The sequence below is a fragment of the Perkinsus marinus genome (genome assembly GCF_000006405.1).
Source record: "Perkinsus marinus ATCC 50983 genomic scaffold scf_1104296931384, whole genome shotgun sequence".
Lineage (NCBI taxonomy): Eukaryota > Perkinsozoa > Perkinsida > Perkinsidae > Perkinsus > Perkinsus marinus.
The window spans coordinates 436,240-454,744 of record NW_003215766.1 but is presented as its reverse complement, the minus strand read 5'-3'; the positions used below and the strand labels follow the sequence as shown (position 1 = coordinate 454,744).

At 50.3% G+C, this 18,505-nt stretch overlaps 6 protein-coding genes and 1 non-coding gene across 7 annotated transcripts; 4 read left to right on the top strand and 3 right to left on the bottom strand.

The window, feature by feature from the left end:
- Positions 1-115: 115 nt before the first annotated feature.
- Positions 116-2,861, top strand: Pmar_PMAR005238 (hypothetical protein). The gene is made up of 3 exons (XM_002786487.1): positions 116-287; positions 342-1,316; positions 1,508-2,861. Exons 1-3 carry the CDS (start codon positions 150-152, stop codon positions 2,738-2,740), a joined length of 2,346 nt encoding a protein of 781 aa, XP_002786533.1. The 5' UTR covers positions 116-149; the 3' UTR covers positions 2,741-2,861.
- A 103-nt stretch (positions 2,862-2,964) lies between these two features.
- On the top strand, positions 2,965-7,368 carry Pmar_PMAR005237 (hypothetical protein; the record flags this gene model as incomplete). Its single annotated transcript, XM_002786486.1, has 8 exons — positions 2,965-3,121; positions 3,358-4,326; positions 4,377-5,745; positions 6,178-6,248; positions 6,837-6,912; positions 6,958-7,049; positions 7,096-7,197; positions 7,243-7,368. The coding sequence occupies exons 1-8, from the start codon at positions 2,975-2,977 to the stop codon at positions 7,366-7,368; spliced, it is 2,952 nt and encodes a 983-aa protein (XP_002786532.1). The 5' UTR covers positions 2,965-2,974.
- Positions 7,369-7,924: 556 nt separating this feature from the next.
- Pmar_PMAR005236 (40S ribosomal protein S7, putative) lies at positions 7,925-8,845 on the bottom strand. Its single transcript, XM_002786485.1, has 4 exons — positions 8,684-8,845; positions 8,483-8,561; positions 8,152-8,408; positions 7,925-8,093 (listed from the first exon to the last, which is right to left on the bottom strand). The coding sequence occupies exons 1-4, from the start codon at positions 8,806-8,808 to the stop codon at positions 7,988-7,990; spliced, it is 567 nt and encodes a 188-aa protein (XP_002786531.1). The 5' UTR covers positions 8,809-8,845; the 3' UTR covers positions 7,925-7,987.
- Positions 8,846-8,948: 103 nt separating this feature from the next.
- On the top strand, positions 8,949-10,297 carry Pmar_PMAR005235 (60S ribosomal protein L5, putative). Its single transcript, XM_002786484.1, has 2 exons — positions 8,949-8,970; positions 9,246-10,297. Exons 1-2 carry the CDS (start codon positions 8,968-8,970, stop codon positions 10,185-10,187), a joined length of 945 nt encoding a protein of 314 aa, XP_002786530.1. The 5' UTR covers positions 8,949-8,967; the 3' UTR covers positions 10,188-10,297.
- A 457-nt stretch (positions 10,298-10,754) lies between these two features.
- On the bottom strand, positions 10,755-10,827 carry Pmar_PMAR005234. The gene has a single exon. It is a non-coding gene; the product is annotated as a tRNA-Lys (tRNA).
- Positions 10,828-11,321: 494 nt separating this feature from the next.
- On the bottom strand, positions 11,322-14,110 carry Pmar_PMAR005233 (CTP synthase, putative; the record flags this gene model as incomplete). Its single annotated transcript, XM_002786483.1, has 16 exons — positions 11,322-11,430; positions 11,479-11,639; positions 11,694-11,806; positions 11,859-12,037; positions 12,087-12,247; positions 12,298-12,399; positions 12,450-12,653; positions 12,697-12,772; positions 12,823-12,918; positions 12,964-13,042; positions 13,095-13,195; positions 13,381-13,488; positions 13,535-13,657; positions 13,701-13,781; positions 13,827-13,913; positions 14,013-14,110. 16 exons carry the CDS (start codon positions 14,108-14,110, stop codon positions 11,322-11,324), a joined length of 1,878 nt encoding a protein of 625 aa, XP_002786529.1.
- A 2,238-nt stretch (positions 14,111-16,348) lies between these two features.
- Positions 16,349-18,356, top strand: Pmar_PMAR005232 (sphingomyelin synthetase, putative). The gene is made up of 10 exons (XM_002786482.1): positions 16,349-16,509; positions 16,608-16,709; positions 16,764-16,843; positions 16,892-16,961; positions 17,159-17,285; positions 17,338-17,461; positions 17,521-17,614; positions 17,667-17,752; positions 17,798-17,983; positions 18,068-18,356. Exons 1-10 carry the CDS (start codon positions 16,366-16,368, stop codon positions 18,294-18,296), a joined length of 1,242 nt encoding a protein of 413 aa, XP_002786528.1. The 5' UTR covers positions 16,349-16,365; the 3' UTR covers positions 18,297-18,356.
- The last annotated feature ends 149 nt before the right edge of the window (positions 18,357-18,505 follow it).

Sequence of the window (18,505 nt, the reverse complement as noted above, 5' to 3'; positions counted from 1 at the left end):
GACCAGGTGTTTGTTGCGTTGCCGCCTTGTAGTCCTGTATTGGTGTGTTCTATCCTTCGAAAAAGAGTGAGGTTTTGTGCTATTGACGGTGGGGTTGGTTGGGTATCGACCTCTACTCCAGTACTTGCTTTCGCTCGGCTTGTTCCTCAATGACTAAGGAGGGCTTCAGCCCAGAGTACACCAGGTTCCGGCTTCTAGACGCCCTCTACGCTGGTTTTCTTACATGCGTGGTGTCCTCTATTCAATTCATACCCATTACTAAGAATCACTTTCAGGCTCAGCTATTGGTAGTGCGGGATGATTCATTTTTCGTGGGGTTATGTTTTGCTTTTGTTGTTCAGGCCCTCGCGACGGTTTGGGCGGCTATTGCAAGCACGCTAGACTATCACAAGGCCATTACTGATTCGTGGAAGATCTACTTGGGGAGTCTTATGGGTGGCACCGTCGCAGTCATCGGGGCTGCCGTTGTCGTTGCGTGCAACGGCGGGAAGTACAACCCTCTGTGGGGTAGTCTGTTCGCGTTGCCGTTTTGCTTCCTGGGATCCTGTATGTACGTTGGAAAGATGTCGGAGGCTTTATCGTGGGTGAGCTTCGTGGTTAGGCTATACAGTGTCGCGACTTTCGCAGGGGAGTCCCTTCCCTTCAAGAAGATGGTTTTTACTGTGGTCATGGGTTTCATAGCTGACATTATACCGGTTTTGGTGACGGGTGGTCTGCATGCTCTGGGGCTGCTGCCACGGAAAGGGCCGCCACCGTTTGACGCCTTCGAGGTGGCGATCCGAGACTTTGTGGAGGCCAGTGTTATCTTTGGAATGGAAGTTGGTGATCATAAGAAGGACCTGACTCGGCGACAAAGGGCAATGCATGGTGCGATGAGCGCGGCTCTACCAACAGCTAGTCGAAGCTTGCAGCTGATCATGTTCAGAATGACGGCAGCGCTGGATGGCTTCAACACAACGTGTTCGGTTGGACGAATTGACTCAACGATTAGTCGAGAACTGTGGCAGCCACTACAGGTGGATCTACGCTTGCTCTGTTCGAGAGCATGTTGCGCCCTGGACGGCACTCCCAAGGGCTTGGAGGAGGCACGGAGGCTCCGGGTAGAGAGTACAGCAGTGAAGAGACGGATAAAGCAGATGTTGATCTCCTATACTAAGAGGCTGGTTAAGCATGAGGGATGGCAGTGGTTGGTGACGGGAAGGGAGCTTTCGAGAGTCGAGGCCGCTTTGGTGGCGATACCACACTTCGCTGAAGCAGTGGCAAACTACTGTGAAGAGAAGCCGGGAGGTATACGGAGAATTAGACGCAGGGATTATGTAATTTCCGAGGACTTGTGTTCTGCCAAAGTCGATGTCAGGTTCCGTTGCCACCTTTTCTGATGGACTTCGGCACTTGGTGGAAGAAGCCGTTGTTGCCACAGATGCCAGTGTGGAGGTTCCTCGCGTTTCCTCTCCGTTTCGTGTTAGCTGTACAGTTGCTGCTGTGGCCAGTGCTGGGCTTGTCTCAGAAATATCCTTCTCTGGCGGTGCATGGTTGGTGGGTCGTATTAGTAGCTGTGATATGCTCCTTCCCTGAAGTGGGGCCTACGATAAGCAAGGCCCTCAGAAGGCTTGCGGGGGTTGTTGTTGGCGGCATATTGGCGGTGTTGGCCATCGAAGCGAACCCGGGTAACGTGGTGGCGTTGATGTTAGAGCTCTTTATTGTCACGTGCGCCGCAAGGTTCTATACGGGGTCGGCCAAGCTTGGGTATGCTGGTTTGCAAATGGGAGTCACGTTTGCCATCATGGGCTTCGCTGATAGCATAGCGGTGTCGCTGACTCAAACACGGAGAGAAATTTTCGCCGCGGAAAGATTCCTTTTTACCCTGACTGGCCTCATCGGGTCGGCGGTGATCCAAGTCGTGGCTTGGCCATCGTTTTCTTCACGGTCACTTGCTCGTGCAACAGCAGCTGAGTTGAAGGAGATATCCACGGTGGTTTCGACGGGCATATTGGAACTACTGTTGCGGCAGCCGGATGACAGGGTCAGCGCTGGAGGGGAAAATGGGAGCGACGCCGAACTCAAATTACTGAGTCTAGACGAGGAAAGACGTGGGAAAGTTGCTTCAGTGCGAGAAGAGGTTGCATTCTTCCGTATGCTGAAGATTGAGACTTGTAGTGGTAGTGTTAGTGGAAGGAAACTGCTGGCCGGCCAGGAAGCAATAGGGCGGGCGCGCACGAGCGCCATCACGGCTTATGAGGGGCTCAAGGCGTGCGGTGTCCATATGAGCAGTTTCGCGGCTAGTGTGCTTCTACTTCCAGTACGGTCGCGACTCTCAGAGCTGGCGGAGGCTTGTGAAGTGTCGGGGCAGCGGTTGTCCAGAGTAGTGGTGGAGGCCTCTTCGATAGATGAAGCTCGTCGAGCATGCCAAGAGATCGTGGATGCAACCATGGCACTGATTGCCACTTTCGAGGGAATTCGTATGGAACTACTCTCCCAGCAAATGTGGTCAAGCAGGGCGGAAGATGAGGACATTTCTTCGACAGCGATGGTGGAGGCTCTTGCATACGGCGGTGGGCTTGGACTACATATAGTTATACACGTCCTTGAGGCATTTGTCCGCGACTGGGCAGATGTCGCGAGAATACTCCTTGACTGCGATATAGGACTCCCACAAAATTATCTAAGTCGTTCTGGTCGCCCCGAAGGAATCCATGATATGAAGTTGGTTATTGGTCGGAGAACTCTATCGGCCATGTGAGCCAGTAGCCTGTAGTCATTTTTGCACGTTGTTGATCTACCTTGTCACTGGCTTGACCAGTGTGTAATTCTCTTTGATTTTTTCACGTACATCAAGCGTGTATGCTTCTTCCTTGAACACGTTGAGTAGGATTTTTTACGCCGGCAGTTGTTAGGTTTCAGCGTTTTGGGCGCGATATTGCTGTGGTGTCCCCTCCTCAGAGAGTTCTTTCATGTCTTATAGTCCCAACTAGACATGTCCTGGGCCGCATCGAGTTATGTTATTCCCCAGTTCCCACGGTATCAGCTGCTCAACGCTCTTTATACAGGTGTCGTGGCCTGCCTGTGTGCTATACCGCAATTCATGCCGCTCTTGGAAGACAGCCTCAACAGTCACCTTTACGTAAAACCAGTGTTGGAATATATGTTCGGTATCCTCAGCTGAGTTGGGGAATGTATTTATCAATTTATATATAGGAGTTTACACACGAACAGTGTACAGAAATCAGCATAAGCATTTCGGAATTTCCTCGGGATTCTCATATTCTCAACACACACATAGTTGACCACATTCGTATTTTCTCGCCCGGCTTGAGACGCTCAAGCTGGGGAAGGTTCTGTGTTGACCTCTTTTCTCAGGCGTTGGCTATAGTATGGTCGTTGAACACGAGTTCGCTGGACTTCCCTACGGCTCGTGCTATGTCGTGGAAGATCTTCATGGGAAGTTGCGGAGGAGCGTGCCTGGCGAGCGCTGTTGTATCATTCGCTACTGTCCTGAACCGTGGTATTTATAATCCCTTCTGGGGTACTCTATTGGCTATGCCCGTTTGCTTTGCTGTGGCGACAGGACAACGGTCCAAGTTCGTTAATGTGTATTCGTATATAAGTTGCTTGCTGAGGATGTACAGTGTGGTGACTTTTGGTGGCGCCCTGCCCTTCGTGAAGATCTTCTCGGAAATGCTCGCTGGGTGTATTGCTGGTTTTGTACCACTAACTCTAGTGACTATACTCAATTCTTTCAACTGGCTACCCCGCAGCCAGCCTGACCCATTGCCGCTCTATGAGCATTCCTCCACGAGTTTTCTGGAGTCTTCTATATGTTTTATCCTGGACGGCGAAAGGCACCGAGCTGAGCTCGAACGGAAACTTCAGAAATTGTCGAATTCACGTCGCGCTGTACTGTCCAGTACGACTAATAACGCCCTCAAGCTGTGCGTATTCCGAATGACGGGCTTCCTGGACTGCCTGAGAGTCTCCTGTACGTTGGACGCCTTCAGTTCGGCGGCGGTGAAGTACTTCTGGGAGCCCGTACAGACTGATATGTGGTATCTCGTTTCGGGCAGCATTGCACTACTTCGCGACGGGCCTGAGCGATACGATCCTGACGAGTTGGAAGAGGCCGGGAAGCGCCTTCGAATACAAATAAAGGAGACGATGATGAACTATAGTAGGGATGTTGCTGATCGGAAGTCTGTCTTGGTATCGGCAAGAGAAATGGCTCGCGCTGAGTCGGCTATGTTGGCCACTCCACGGTTCTCGATTCTCGCGGCGGAATATGCTCGCTTGAAGAGTTCTGAAGGGAAGACTTTGAGGACTACTGAGAGCTATGTAAAGAAGTTATCAGTTGTGCATTATTATAACTCCTTTTCCTGTGTCAGATCCCGTTGCCCATATGGCTGCGACATCCATTGGCGTGGGCTCGTCAGCCGCTATACCCTCCGGTGACACCTACTAGTGAGAAGGTCTCCTTTCCTCTGAGATTGTGTATCACACTCACTATAATACTCCTGTCTATACTCGCTATTGGTACCCAATACGAGATTGTGAAGACCGAGGGGTACTGGATCGCTGTATCAGCGATCACGTGTTTTCTCCCGACCCTCGGTGCTACTCTCGGTAAGGGTTTCCGTCGTCTCATGGGAGCCCTCTTGGGCGGCGTGCTGGCTTTGATCGCTGTAACAGTTCACCCCAACAACAAGGATGCGTTTATGCTGGAGCTTTTCACAGTTGCGAGCGCGGCCAAGTTCCTAATGCAAATGCCCAAGATAGGGTATGCCGGCATGCAGATGTGTACCACCTTTGTTATTGTAGGCTTTGCAAATGGTATCGATGATACGTTGTCAGAGGTCAAGAGAAGAGACCTCGCAGCTCTTCGTATGTTGTTTACCGTGCTGGGTCTGTTGGTCTCCCTCGTGCTCTGCGTGGTGACTTATCCCACGTTCTGCTGTCGTCGACTGGCCCGGGGTACAGCGAATGAGATAGGGACGGTAGCTGGGGTGGTGGCCTCAGGGATTGAGGCCTTAGTGCAGCGTGATGCGGACAGTACCAAGCCTAATGAAGGTTTCAAGGACTTGTTGGAGACGGGCACGATGTTGCTGGAAGCCAACTCTGCGAGAATTGCGGAGAATCCTTGGGCGGACGAAGAGACTGTATTTCTAGGCTTACTAGGTATCAATCCATCTCGCTGTAAAGTGCATGCAAAATCTATACTGTGCGCGCAGAGGCTCGTCACTCGCGTTATCACTAGTGCACTAGTAGCTTATGACAGTTTGAAGAACTGTGACGAGAGGATGAGTTCCACGTCCGATCGGCTGTTACTGGAGCCAGTACGACCGCTGCTGAATGAGCTGAGCTCGAAGTTGTTGGCCTCTGCAGTGGATATTCGAGAGGTGCTCGTAGCCAAGGCAGAGAATGTGAAGACAGCTCGTGAGTCAACGAGCGAGGCTTTGGAAGGTATGATTAGAATTTTCGCACAGTTCTCGGATGTTCGCAGTAAACTCTTGTATTCACGAACGTGGGCGGCGGACCGGGAAGTGACTGCATCGACGAAAATGGTGGAGGTCTTCTCTAGCGGTGGAGGAGTTGGTCTGCATGAAGCCTTGCACAACGTTGGCGTCTTCATCGAGGATTGGGTGTCTCTGGCCAACGCCTTGCTCGGGTCGGACATGAGGCCTCCGAATATGCCAGTGGAAGATACGGAGCTGGAACCTTATGAGGAGTATGAGGGCAAGCCTAAGCGTCGAAGAAGTAGAGCCGTAACGGCCGCTGCTTTTTCGTATAAGCGGAGAAATCGTGGGAGTTTCTTTTGAGTGAATAGCCCTACAGTTTCTTCCCATTGGATACTATATTGGCTTTGCCGAATATTATTTCCCTTGCACTTGACAGAGTTGAGTTGCTTGCTCTCAAGGGTTGGATGTGAATTTTGAGGCTTTCGTAGGCATGAACGGTTAAGTGCTGCTTATACGATGACATTTCTCTGTCCTTGGGCTGTCTGCATCATTCATCCCACAGGGCCACGCAGGACAAGTTCTCAACGACTCCCGTCTGAGTGCTAATATCAGCTTTCCTCGAGACTACCCACGAGCAGTCGTTACGTTCGTTTGTAGGAACTCTCATTGGCCTCGGCCTGATACAGTCCATTGCTTTCGTCGTACGCCTTGCATCATTTTCTGGGTATAGTTACTGGGCTGGTTGGTTCCCGTCCGAGTACAGCGAATTCCATCATATGCTGGGCTCGCTGGCGTCTACTTGTGAGTACCGCCACTCGACGCATATGTGACCTGCCGATAGCACCTGTGGGGAGTTCAGAACGACTTTGGCGAGTAGGAACGACTTCGTGGAAGCTACACTACATTGTGGGTTGCCACACTGTAGTCCATTGGCATATACTCCACGCCTCCGTAGATTCCCGGAAGGTGTGGTATGTGGTTGAGTGTATGCTACTACCATTTCTCTCGGACTCCTGGTGTTAGTGTCGACTCCATCAATCTGTTCTATGTATGTTAGGTCCACCACGCGGCTTTTGTATGATGTCGTTGCCACGTCGCGTTGCTTGTTCACATTTTCATGCGCTCTTTGACTGTTCTGACTGGCCTCTACTATAATTGCTCAGCAAGTGATTGCCAGCATTTAGATTCGGGGTGACCCAATCCGTCTTGAGCGCTTCGGAGCGCTGAATCGGATTCGTCGTATAATTTCATGTCGAAGCTCAGCGGTTTTGTATTTTATCTAATGGGAGCCTGTTGCTCTACGGACTCCGTAGATTCCACGCAGCCGAGGAAGCGTCAATCGGTAAAAGAAATGTTCTTTGGGACATCGCATTGACGGTTTACTTGCAGGACTACGAATATGCGAGAAAATTACAAGCACAAGAGTATTCTCGGGTCGAAGGACAACGAGCAAGTTGGGGTTCCGGTAGGCCCAAATAGTCCTCCGCCGAAACTGAGTGGTGGTCTTTAGGTAAAGCAACTGGTAATGGTTATGATACACTTGGCATGTCAGCAGAGGAGAAGCGACAGGCAGCAGCCGAAGCAGCTGAGCGACGGATGAAGGTACGTGTTGTCCGATAATACGCGAACGATCTCGGAGCTGATTCAGGCTAACCAGGGTCGGGGTCTGGGCAGCTCTGAAAAGGCCACGCAGTTGACGGAGACTGCTAAAAAGCAAGAGCTCATTGGAAGAATTAGAGAATACTATGCAGTAGGCTTCCGAGTGGATGTTGGAATAGGACTCGTCCTATTCCAGGCACGGCGACTCGACCCACCGTTGGGTTTGAATCTAGCATCGGTTGACCAGCTACGTAAACACTTGAACTTGCTGAAGAGCGGTAAGATAGACCCAGCCAGTGCGATACTTGAGAACAGCGTCTGAGCACACTGTATCATGAGTGACACTGCTGCCTACAGTTGATTATTTGCACTATGTTTAACCAAGGAATGCGGTGAATATTTTCAGGAAATCGGTGTTGGGTTCTCTGGTTAGTCTAACGAATGACAGACAAACTCGAGCGCTTTTCAATCCTTCAAATTGCATATGAAAAGGTGACTTGCAAAGTGTAAAATAAACCGAATTAACCAATTGGACTTGTCGCGGATTTTTCGAGCAACTTGAAGATTCTACTGGAAAATGATTTTCGTAGGCTACAATACTGGAGTTTCACCCGTTTAACTTCAAACTCGGTGAAAAACGCGATATTCGCGGATACGCAGCAGTCGTGATATATACTTTCCACTAGTGTTTTTCACATCACGGGTGAAACTACATTGTATGTGGAGGCGTCCACAATCTCACTTCCATGCAAAATATCGGAAGTACTCAACTTTCCTTGTGAGACTGAAATCCATGAATCGGACATACCGAATAAGTTCGCAAGTCGACACGTGTGCTTCTACCCCCTGTGATAACCACTGACCAACTCAAAACGACTTATGATGTTCTTGGCTCGGATTGCTAGTGGTACGTAACCGTAACGACGCCATCTACACCCTCTTTAAGCTTCGAACATAAAGAGAGCGGGCTTGTTGGTGAGCTTCATGTAGACAGCGGAGTAGGCGGCGAACCTGTCCTCCTGGTGGGCATCAGTCTGCTCAAGCATACTGAAGGAGAACGAGAAATAGAAAAACAGAGCAGTGTCACAAAAGCTAGAACTATTACACTTTGAGGGTCTTGCGGCCGTCGACGGAGACGTGAGTCCTCTTGCCAGTGATCTCAGCAGGTCCAACGATGTCATCGAGCATGGCCTCATGGACAGAGGTGAGAGTACGGCTGCGTGGGCGGACCTTGAGGCCACGGCGACGGAAGTCCTTGTCGAGGATGGTCCTCTGGGCAACGAACATGACCTGCTGCTTGGGGAACTTCTTCTCGAGCTCGTGGATCAAACGGCCCTGGACCTTTTGGACGGCCTTCCACACCTGAAAACATCCAGTTGAACCAGTGTGTAGATCTTAGCAGGAGCGAGAACACGAAACTCGGCCTTCTGTAGTACCCTGGCGGGGAAGAAGACAACGATGGCCTTCCTGTCAGCCTTGACCTCAATCTCCTTAGCAGAACCGAAGACGATGTTCCTGACAATGAGCATTCAGTCGAGGACGATTCACACGCATCGAAAAAACACATGCTATACTACAAAACGCCCAGGAGAATATGGTTGACATAATAACGAAGTGTCCTTATATCTGACTACTACTTGAGAAGAACCTTCATCTCGGGGCTGCTGGCCTCGATCTCAGTTATAGCTCTGGCGACATTCTGCTCCAACTCAGTGAGGGCACGGCCGGGAGCCTTTACAATCTTTTCGGAAACCGCAGACATGCGACGTGACGGATCTCAGTAGCAATCCTGCCGAGGCATAGAGGTGGTCAGGAGCTCCGACGCAAATGTGCTGGCTATCGATCACGTGATCGATTTGGTGGTCAGTGTCCTCCGTGCTTGCCCGACACCAGACTCGTCATCTTCGCTGTCGATTCAAGCATGGTAATACAATGGGATCGACTCACCGGTCGTTCGCTACCTTTGGCTCACCCTTGTGGCTCGCTGCGTTTGAGGGTGCAATTTCGTCGTCAAATCTGCTGCGAGTTTTGCCTCATAACGGAGAAGTTTACTCCGGGGGTCCTTGCTCTCATCAACCACGTTTGAGGCAGCTAGTTGTGTGGGAATATTTTCGGTGTTGGAATTGTCGTTGGAATGGTTTGAGTCCGTGTGGTTATTATGATTGAACTCATTTTTTGTGTGCTGTTCTGTTGTCTCAGGCTTTTGTCAAGGTCTACAAGAATAAGGCGTACCATAAGCGTTATCAAACCAAGTATCGCCGAAGACGTGAGGGTAAGACTGATTACTTCCAGCGTCGCCGTATGGTGAAGCAGGACAAGAACAAGTACAACACTCCCAAGTATCGTCTTGTCGTCCGTATCACCAACACTAAGGTCATCTGCCAAGTCATCTACGCCACTATCACTGGTGATCGCGTTCTTGCCGCTGCTGAGTCCACTGAGCTCAAGAACTACGGTATCCCCGTCGGTCTTAAGAACTACTCTGCCGCCTACGCCACTGGTCTCCTCGTTGCTCGTCGTACTCTCAAGAAGCTCGGTCTCGACTCTACCTTCGAGGGCCAGAAGGAGATCGATGGTGAGGAGTACTATGTCGCTGATGAGGAGTACGAGGGAGAGAAGAGGCCCTTCAAGTGCGTTCTCGATGTTGGTCTCGTCCGTACTACCGTCGGTGCTCGTGTCTTCGGTGCCATGAAGGGTGCCGCCGATGGTGGACTCGATATCCCCCATAACCCCAAGCGTTTCCCTGGCTACGAGGCCCCTGATGAAGGCAAGGGCGAGGGCGAGTACGACGCTGAGGTCCATCGTGACCGTATCTTCGGTAACCATATCGCCGAGTACATGAACCAGATGCTGGAGGATGAGCCCGAGGAGTACGAGAAGCACTTCGCCGCTTACATCAAGGCTGGTCTTAACGCTGATAACTTGGAAGAGGCCTACACTAAGTGCCACGCCGCTATCCGCGCCAACCCCATGCCCGCTCCCAAGAAGGAGGCCCACCCTGGTGTCGTCCGCAAGGGCAACACTATTGTCACTCCCAGCGGCAACAACTACACTCGCTCCAAGAAGCTCAACCTCAAGCAGAGGAAGCAGCGTGTCTACGAGAAGATTCGCGTTGCCCGTACTCGTGCTATGGAGGAGTAAATCTAGGCATCCGACTGCTGTGCTGGAATGTAATCAGTCAAACCCTCACACCCTTGACGAAAGAAGACGACAGGCACCGATTCTACCTCGTGCAGATTCATTTGCCAGTCGTTCTCAGCCGGTTTCCAGCGTATCTGTGACTAAGTATCGTGTTGTTCATCCATAGATTCGAGGTTTCGCCAAGTGGGAATGGGGCTGCAGTTGTTGGGGTAACTCGTCATCTTGAGATAGTTTACTGTCAACTCGAAGCGTATAGATTCCTTTCAAGTTCGAGGTACAACTGATCATCACGTGCTTAGTCTGCAAAGCTAACACATCGCTGTTCGATGAGGCGTGTTCTGTCCAGTAAAATTCTCAGTGCGTCGGTTCACTTGCGGGCGATCGCGAAGAGTCGCGGTTGCCCGCAAAGTCATTCGGCGATCATTTGCTGTAGTTTCAGTGAACAAGTGAAAACAGAAAACGTGTTACGATACACCTTCTGAGCAAGCAGTGTACAACACAGGATTGTGACCTTCATTTACTATATGATTTATTCCCATGTGAAGTTGGCCTATGGGCGTGCATAATTAGCAGCTCCTCGCTTCGATCAAGGGACCTTTGGGTTAAGAGCCCAACACGCTATCCACTGCGCCAAACTGCTTTTAAAACAAATTCGCCAATAGAGGATGAACGCTAGTCGTTGGAATGAGCTAAGTTGAAAACTGAAAAATTATTCTACCCTCTTCAATTCAAATATTCTGTCTCTTTAGGTCTCACAACTGGCTGGTCTGGGGTGAATTTTCAGAATTGTGCTAACAAACAAAATGACAAGTTTCATGAGGTGGTTAAGTCTAGCTCGCCAACAATCACGAGCAGCATATTCGCTCTCGTCCATTATGAGTAGTAATAGTGAACGAATACCGAGTGGATCCCTTTTATTCGCTGCCACATTCCCAAGGGGGAATCTCATACTGTACATGAAGTGGCCGTTTACTCGAGTCACACAACACTGATCCCTCTTCTCCCAACAGAATATACCACTGAATTAAGGAAGAGCACCAGTCTTGGGGTACATCTCCAACATGGAAACATTTACATAATAGAGTATATAAGCTGACGTAGAAGCGTAGAGCTTTCGATACTTTATAGTCATACTCAGTGATGAGCGAGCCATCCGGCACCGGGCTTCAAAAATCCACCGTCGGCCTCCAAACGCGAACTCAGCTTGCCGGATGCTGCAAGAACAAACCCGAGGAAGGGAGGGCTGAAATGGAAGAACAGTCACAATGCCAGAAACACCCATCTGATTCACCTCGGGCGCATCGGCCTGGACTTGAACTCAGGGTGGAACTGGGTGCAAAGGAAGAAATCGAGAGAAGGGATCTCTGCAATCTCCATCCTCTGACCGCGCTCGTCTATCCCTACGAAACGCATACCAGCAGCCTCGAGTTGAGGAACAAGCTGAGGATTCACCTGAGCGCATGGTCCATACCACTGATCAAGTGCAGCTCTCTATAGCAACCTCACCTCATAGCGATGACGGTGTCTCTCGTAGATGACGGGCTGACCGCCATAGAGCTTATAAGCGAGGCTATCGGGATCCTTGATTATAGTGACACGGGATCCGAGCCTCATGGTACCTTGATCGCAAGAGTAGTCATGACCTCGGCTACCGCGGAAACCTGATCCCACCTCCCATAGCTGTAGTAGAGACTTCGGGCATGAACACACAGCACTGAGTATCAGCGGAGGGGTCGAACTCAGCCGAGTTGGCATCCTCGAGGCCAAGCACATCACGGCAATAGGAAATTACAGCAGTCTGGAGCCCCAAGCAAATACCAAAGTATGGCGTATTGGTCTCACGGCAGTATCTAACGACCAAACACCACTCAATGGGGTCCCTACTGTAGCTCGCCTCACCTAGCGCAAAGAGCCTTGCCTTCTATACCGCGATCACCAAAGCCACCAGGGCAAAGGATACCATGGCACTCCTTCAGACGCTTCCATGCCGAGTCGTAGCGCTCAGGGGCGTGTGTACGTTGGTTGGGCTCCAAGTCCGAGGCCTCAATCCATTCGATGACCTGTGAAATGACACGCCTCAGCAACCGTCAATAGGACCATAGAGTTATACCAGGCGGACACCCGCATCGATCGAGGCATGCTTCAGCGACTTGATAACCGACAGATACGAGTCCTGCAGACCAGTGTACTTCCCAACAACGCCAATAACAACCTGATGAAACCACCAAAAAATACAGAACACACATATTGGAGACGCCTTACATCTTCACTGATTTTCTCCGCCTTCTCAGCGAGCGCCCTCCAGTCCGTCAGGTTAGCTGGAGCGGATGAATCCTCGGTTGTTTTATTGATGGCTGGCGACAGAGGCAAGCCGTGCTTGATGCTTCTGGTGGGACCGTTGACGTCGAGATGTAAACACTCCAACACCAGCTTGCCGACATTCTGTTCGTCTAACATCAGAGGAACCTGCCCACACATAAGATACCAATGAGCTCGCATTGAGAATCACCTTATAAACATTGGCGACGTCATGGAGACTGATAACATGGTCCTCAGGGGTCTGGCAGAAGAGCGCTAGTTTAGCCCTGATCAACACAAGTTTGGTGGAGAGCATCGGAGGCCATCAGCCACGTACCGCGTCTCGTCATGAAGGGGCTGTTCTGAGCGACAGAAGAGGAAGTCAGGCTTGATACCGGCCTCACGAAGGAGCTTGACGGAGTGTTGACAAGGCCTACAAGGACTAGCTGCTGATTTGACAAAGGGATGGTATTAGTACTTAGTTTTCTGCTCGCCGACCACACCCATCACCGGCACAAGTCCAACATGAATCATACAGACGTTTTCGATCCCAGCGCCTGAGAGACGCGAGAGAACAGAATGACCGCCATTGGCGTTCCTAGTCCTTACGATGCTGGAACTGCTGAAGAGCTTCAAGATATACCGCACTTTCGATATCTCCAACAGTACCACCGAGCTCGATGAGGCAGATATGAGGAGCACCAGGAGATCTACACCAAACATACAACTCCGTAGACAGCATGCAGGAGATCGGATACATAATCTTATAAATAAAGACGTCGTTCTGATTATATGTTCACCATATATCATATTCCTCATTGGTAATCGATACATAGAGGCCATAAGGATATCAGATATTTGTAATGCAGAGTAAACAATGACCTCGAAGGCTTACTTGCTAGTCGGCTGAGCCGCGACCTGGAGGATCCAATCTTGAACGGCATCTGTGACGTGCGGAATCATCTGAACGGTTTTACCCAGATAGTCGCCGGTCCTTTCGCGCCTGAGGAACTCCCATAAACAAACAATTAAATTGATAGTGATCCTACTTGATAACTTTTTCGTATATCTTCCCAGATGTGATGTTGTGAGCAGACGACAACGTGATGTCAAGGAAGCGCTCATAGTTGCCGAGATCCAGATCGGCCTCTCCACCGTCATCAAGAACATATCTAATGTTCAAACTCTTGCCATTCAAAGACGAGAGTGCCTTACACTTCGCCGTGTTCATAGGGGCTCATAGTGCCGGCATCAACATTCAGATAAGGATCGATCTTGATGGCGGTGACACGGTAGCTGATCAAAGCCAAGTTTCCCACTAGACCGTTCAGTAGCACCTACCCGTAGCTCTTGAGTACTACTCCAAGGCTGCTGATAGCCGTGCCCTTGCCCAAGCCCGAGACGGAGCCGCCACTCACGACCACATACCTGCAGCATTCGATGCCGCAAGACTCTAGCTAATGCCTCTACATAGTAATAGTGCTATGTATTACATGGTATAGTAATAGTTCATCCCGCGAGACCTACCTAGTGTCAACGGTGTCCTCACTGACGTAAAGACTATTCCGCTTGAACACAGGAGTGGTGGTGTAGTCGGACGAGGTACGGATCGGCGTAGGAGACATGGATAGAAGGCAGGAACACTGACTGGAACGACACCTCCCATCAACCCCACACGATAACATCATCACTGAGCTACACAGGAACACCGAATATCGCTCCACGTATCTTTAGCGTGGAAATATCTAAGCCGGCAGCAGCCATCTGTACCTTGCCCTTGTGAGTCCCAAGTCCGGACATGCTTTTCCCAAGGTCCAAATCCCAAAACGCCCGAGTAGAGTGCAAATACTGGGGAGATGTAGTCTCCGCTTTCCGATCGGCCTCGGAAAGCGGAACACTCCAGTTGGCCTCTGCCATTCCCGGCATCAGCAGAAACCTCTGAGACAGCCCGACACAAGCTAATAGTACGCATGCACATAAGTATTCCCCCATCACTCCCCGAGCTTTCATAGCAAAAACTCCAGCACAACACCTCACGGATTAGAAAAGGCTATTAGCAAACTAGGACTGGTGAACTATCAGACTACAAAGAAATAGTGTCAGGAGCTCTACTGCTCGGAATTCATAACTGTGGTAGTCGTAGTCGAAGTCACAACCCCATCACGAGTTTCAGTAGTTATCGTAGTTATCGAAGACCTGCTAACAGTAGTAGTAGTCGTCCCAGCCTGAATTTACACACAACTTGACAAACGGATTAGCACCAAAACAGTTCAGTCTCACCGGTGTTGAAGTCGCGACCGTTCGCTGAGTTGATACTGGTCGGCGGCCATGTGGATTCCTATCTCGGGCCTTGTCACCATCAAATGTCGTAGTTTTACTCATCACTTGCCGAGCGTTCCGAGTCTTGGCCATTGTAAGAATAAACACAATTAGCTCTGGAAAAAAGGCAAAATACTGAGACTACAACGCTCACACAACACCAGGGAAATGTCCAGGGAATCATCCATGATGAATAAGAGAATAACACACACTGTCCAATGGCTAAGCCCATCACAGTGTACACGACGGCGAGGTCTCATCGACGGGATAAATCCAAGCAAGCACGGGCATGAACTCACAAAAAAACGGAGGGAAACTAATAGGAGCACTCCTTGCAGCACTCGAGTAACTGCCAGTACGATTATGGCGTAGTCTACGCCTATCTCGAGTTCTGTTTTGGAGAATGTGACCACAAAGGCTTGTCCCTAAACCTCTTATATATGCCAGCAATAACCAGAACAAATTCGCACTTCATCATCGTTGCTCTACAATGAGCTCGTAATACCGAGAAACACTTTCACAAATTATGTGTGATGAAACGTACAAAGTCAACAAAAATACAAAAAACTTTAAAACGTTTTTCCTTCTTGCAGCCCTCATCAACGATGGGACACAGTTGCGCTGGCGCGGATGGACTCAACTGGACCGTAGGTCCTCACTTCTACGACCAACAACAGCAAAAACAGTCGGCTTGAACTCGGGAACTGAAGTAGCTCGGATCCTATCCCTACCTACATCGACTCCCTCAACAGATGTGTCTGAATGATCAATACCGACATACAGTCGATCAATACCGCAAGCGAGAATTTTTCAATGGGCGGTAGCAGACTCACCGACCTCCACTGGTTGACTGAAAATCCAATGATGGAGTGAAAAGAATATCGTCCCAAGACAGACGCTAGACGGAGCGAACAGTTGTGTCGCGATGCTCCTTTTTGTGCCTGGATTGGCATCTTCTTCTCAATAAGCTGCTCTCGAGTTAATTCGGGGTTGTGACTTACCCTTCTGAAGTCGAAAACGTATCTGAAAAGTTTACGGGCGCGCGAGATAACAAGTAGCGTCCTCGGAAATAGACGGCAGAGGTAGAAGGAATCGATCTTAAACTAACAGGATGACATCCTTGCACCCTACCCACTACACTATTTCATCTCAACGATATTTCGCGCTACATCCGACTGTTTGTCAAGAGTTCTATTTTCATGGCGAGTGACGATTAATACGTGCGGATGTAAATACGTACAGATGTAAGGCGACGCATCTTGACAGGAGAAAAGTCAACGTGAGCGCGTCGGAACAAATCTGTCAGTACAATGCGAGGACATCTTCAAAGAGGTTTTCGAAATATGCATACAGTCTGCCTCCGTATATAATTCCTACACACAACCTAAATAGTATTCAGAAGTACTACCACCGAGATTCGATCCTGGGTCGCGCGCCTGCATTCAGTGCGTACTATCCATCTGAGCTGTGCTGACTCGGATAAAAAGGGAGTGAGGCTGAAATGTGCCTTTCTTGAGTTCTACGTGCATCTCGCGGCTATTCAGTATTACTTTTCATCCATATGGTCGTACTATCTCGTCGACATTCGTCGAGTTTCTTCGTCGATCTACTGCGGTGGGTGTTGCTTCCACTTCGGGAGGCATTCTCCCCGCAATTCCTCGCAGCAGCAGTCTGGCTCTTCTCCTGCTCCGTTTGGAACTGCATGGTAGTATGACAGAGCAAACACGGTCTAATTTGTCCTCCTAGGGGTCGTTCGCGTGGTCTACTCTGTACGTGGTCGTTTATGGTGCCTCAATGTCGTAGGTGCAAGTTTACATCGATCGCTTGTATGCACAACGATACTTCGGGAATCGACGCTGGGATCCCCTACCCGATGCGGGGTTCGCTCTTCTCCCCTATGTCGAAGTAATCGTTGGCAAGCACTCACGCGAGACGCTCCGTATTGCTATTCTGGCGCAGGAGCCCGATCTGGCTGATCAGTGGCAGACTTTTATTCTCGGCAGCACATTGATTGCATTCATGCTTCTGCATCCACAGAGGTGCTAACTGGAAGGTTAGGAGGCTGAGGAATGATGAATATTTGTCAGGATCAAGGTCCTGAAGCGTTTCTGTGCCATACAGGGATCCGTATTTCTTCTGAGGAGCTTGACGATAGGGGTAAGTCCAGTGATATTCTATTCGTACTCGAGCTCCGTATAGTGCGTGTTCATTCGAAAAGGGGTTTCGATTGCTTCGATGTTGCTACTGTTAGTTCGATCAGGGCCTCTCAAACTTGGCTGTAGATACATTTTTCATCATGTGTTACTTACAGAGTCTTAGCTTCAGCACATCTATCGTAACACTGCTCCTGTCAGGCTACTCTACTCCCAAATCCGTATAGCCACTGCGTCAACGAGCATAGACACGACGAGAACATTTTTTTCGAGGCTCTGGCCGTAATGGGCGGCACCCGGGCCACCTGCGGGGATGTGCTCTTCAGTGGTAAGAATAGGCGCCTGTATGCAGATCCGCTTCCATGGCTCTCTTATGGTAGGCCATGCTGCTAACATTACGATCATGGCCCTCATATGGAATGAGTACTGCCGCCATTTTCTGCCCCCAAGTGCCTATGTTACGGTACGATCAACTGGTATGTGGAATGCCAAGCGGCGTACTGGGTGAGATCAGGGACGCTGCTCCACAGTCCAGCTAGAGTTTGACAATGTTTTAACATTAGGTTCAACCGGGACTACTTAGCATTCGCTGCTTGGATGTTGGGTTACTTCCTACCCAAGGTGCTCTGCCCTATTCTTGCTGCTGCGGGATATGTGGTCAGTTTTGCCTTACTGCCGTGCCAAGTCGCATGGTCGGGCCGACTTTCAGGTGGTCATAGCGACACACTTCCACTACACTGTCGATGTGCTCGTGGGCATATTCGTAGCATGGAAAATGTGGAGGGTCTACCACATGTAGTGTTGATCCCTTCTTTTGCGTTCATCCGGCTTTGGCTCTAGGTATGTCCGTTCTCCCAAGCTTCTGCTGAAAGCACCCTTCTTGAGATGGTTCGAGGAGCGAACAGTGGCTGATTTGTTGGAAGCGAAGTCTGAGCTGAGGCGGATTCGATCGAGACGAAAAAGGAGGATGTTCGAGGACCGAGATGGCGGTGCATCGACGAGCACGGCTGCAACAGTGAGCGACAAGTAAGTACTGCCCGCTGGTCTGTATAGTCTGCCGTTTGTAGCTGAAGATCGATCGTCCTTGGCTTCTCACGATGTCTCTGACAGGTTCCGTGGCTCGATGATGGCCCGCCGGTTAGACTGGTCCAGCAGTGACGACTGGTCTAGTTCGAGTGGTCGGTGCTCGTGTGCATCGTCCATCCAGCCTGTTAGCCGTCGTCGGCAGCGGCCCTTCATCAGGGAGTCCCCCTGCTGTTACGCTTGTGGTGGTGTACGATCTCCTCTGGGCACTCCCCGTGGGAGTAGCACTGCGGACAGTAGTGTTGGGCGTTTTTGACCCATTTCTCTCCATGTATATAACTGAATGCGGCGGGGTAGCTGAATGCCTCCGTAGCGAGCGGCCTACGAGCCCAGGGGATATTATCAAATTGTTGACGGTCTCAGCGAGCGTCGTGTTCACAGTTGATAAGAATGCCTGGGTTTCATCGTCATCATCGTCGTGAGCTAGGCTAGACTGGAAAAAGTGTTTTAGTGCGTAGTTTTTGT

Bases quoted from the DNA above. Each gene is read 5' to 3' on its own strand.
- Pmar_PMAR005232 (XM_002786482.1), top strand. From the start codon at position 16,366: ATGGTCGTACTATCTCGTCGACATTCGTCGAGTTTCTTCGTCGATCTA. The intron at 16,510-16,607 runs GTAGTATGACAG...TCAATGTCGTAG, and splicing joins GCTCCGTTTGGAACTGCATG to GTGCAAGTTTACATCGATCG. The intron at 17,462-17,520 runs GTGAGATCAGGG...TTTTAACATTAG, and splicing joins AATGCCAAGCGGCGTACTGG to GTTCAACCGGGACTACTTAG.
- Pmar_PMAR005236 (XM_002786485.1), bottom strand. From the start codon at position 8,808: ATGTCTGCGGTTTCCGAAAAGATTGTAAAGGCTCCCGGCCGTGCCCTC. The intron at 8,409-8,482 runs GTACTACAGAAG...GGATGTTTTCAG, and splicing joins TTGTCTTCTTCCCCGCCAGG to GTGTGGAAGGCCGTCCAAAA. The intron at 8,094-8,151 runs GTAATAGTTCTA...GTTCTCCTTCAG, and splicing joins GGCCGCAAGACCCTCAAAGT to TATGCTTGAGCAGACTGATG.
- Pmar_PMAR005238 (XM_002786487.1), top strand. From the start codon at position 150: ATGACTAAGGAGGGCTTCAGCCCAGAGTACACCAGGTTCCGGCTTCTA. The intron at 288-341 runs GTAGTGCGGGAT...TTTGTTGTTCAG, and splicing joins ACTTTCAGGCTCAGCTATTG to GCCCTCGCGACGGTTTGGGC. The intron at 1,317-1,507 runs GTAATTTCCGAG...GGCTTGTCTCAG, and splicing joins GAATTAGACGCAGGGATTAT to AAATATCCTTCTCTGGCGGT.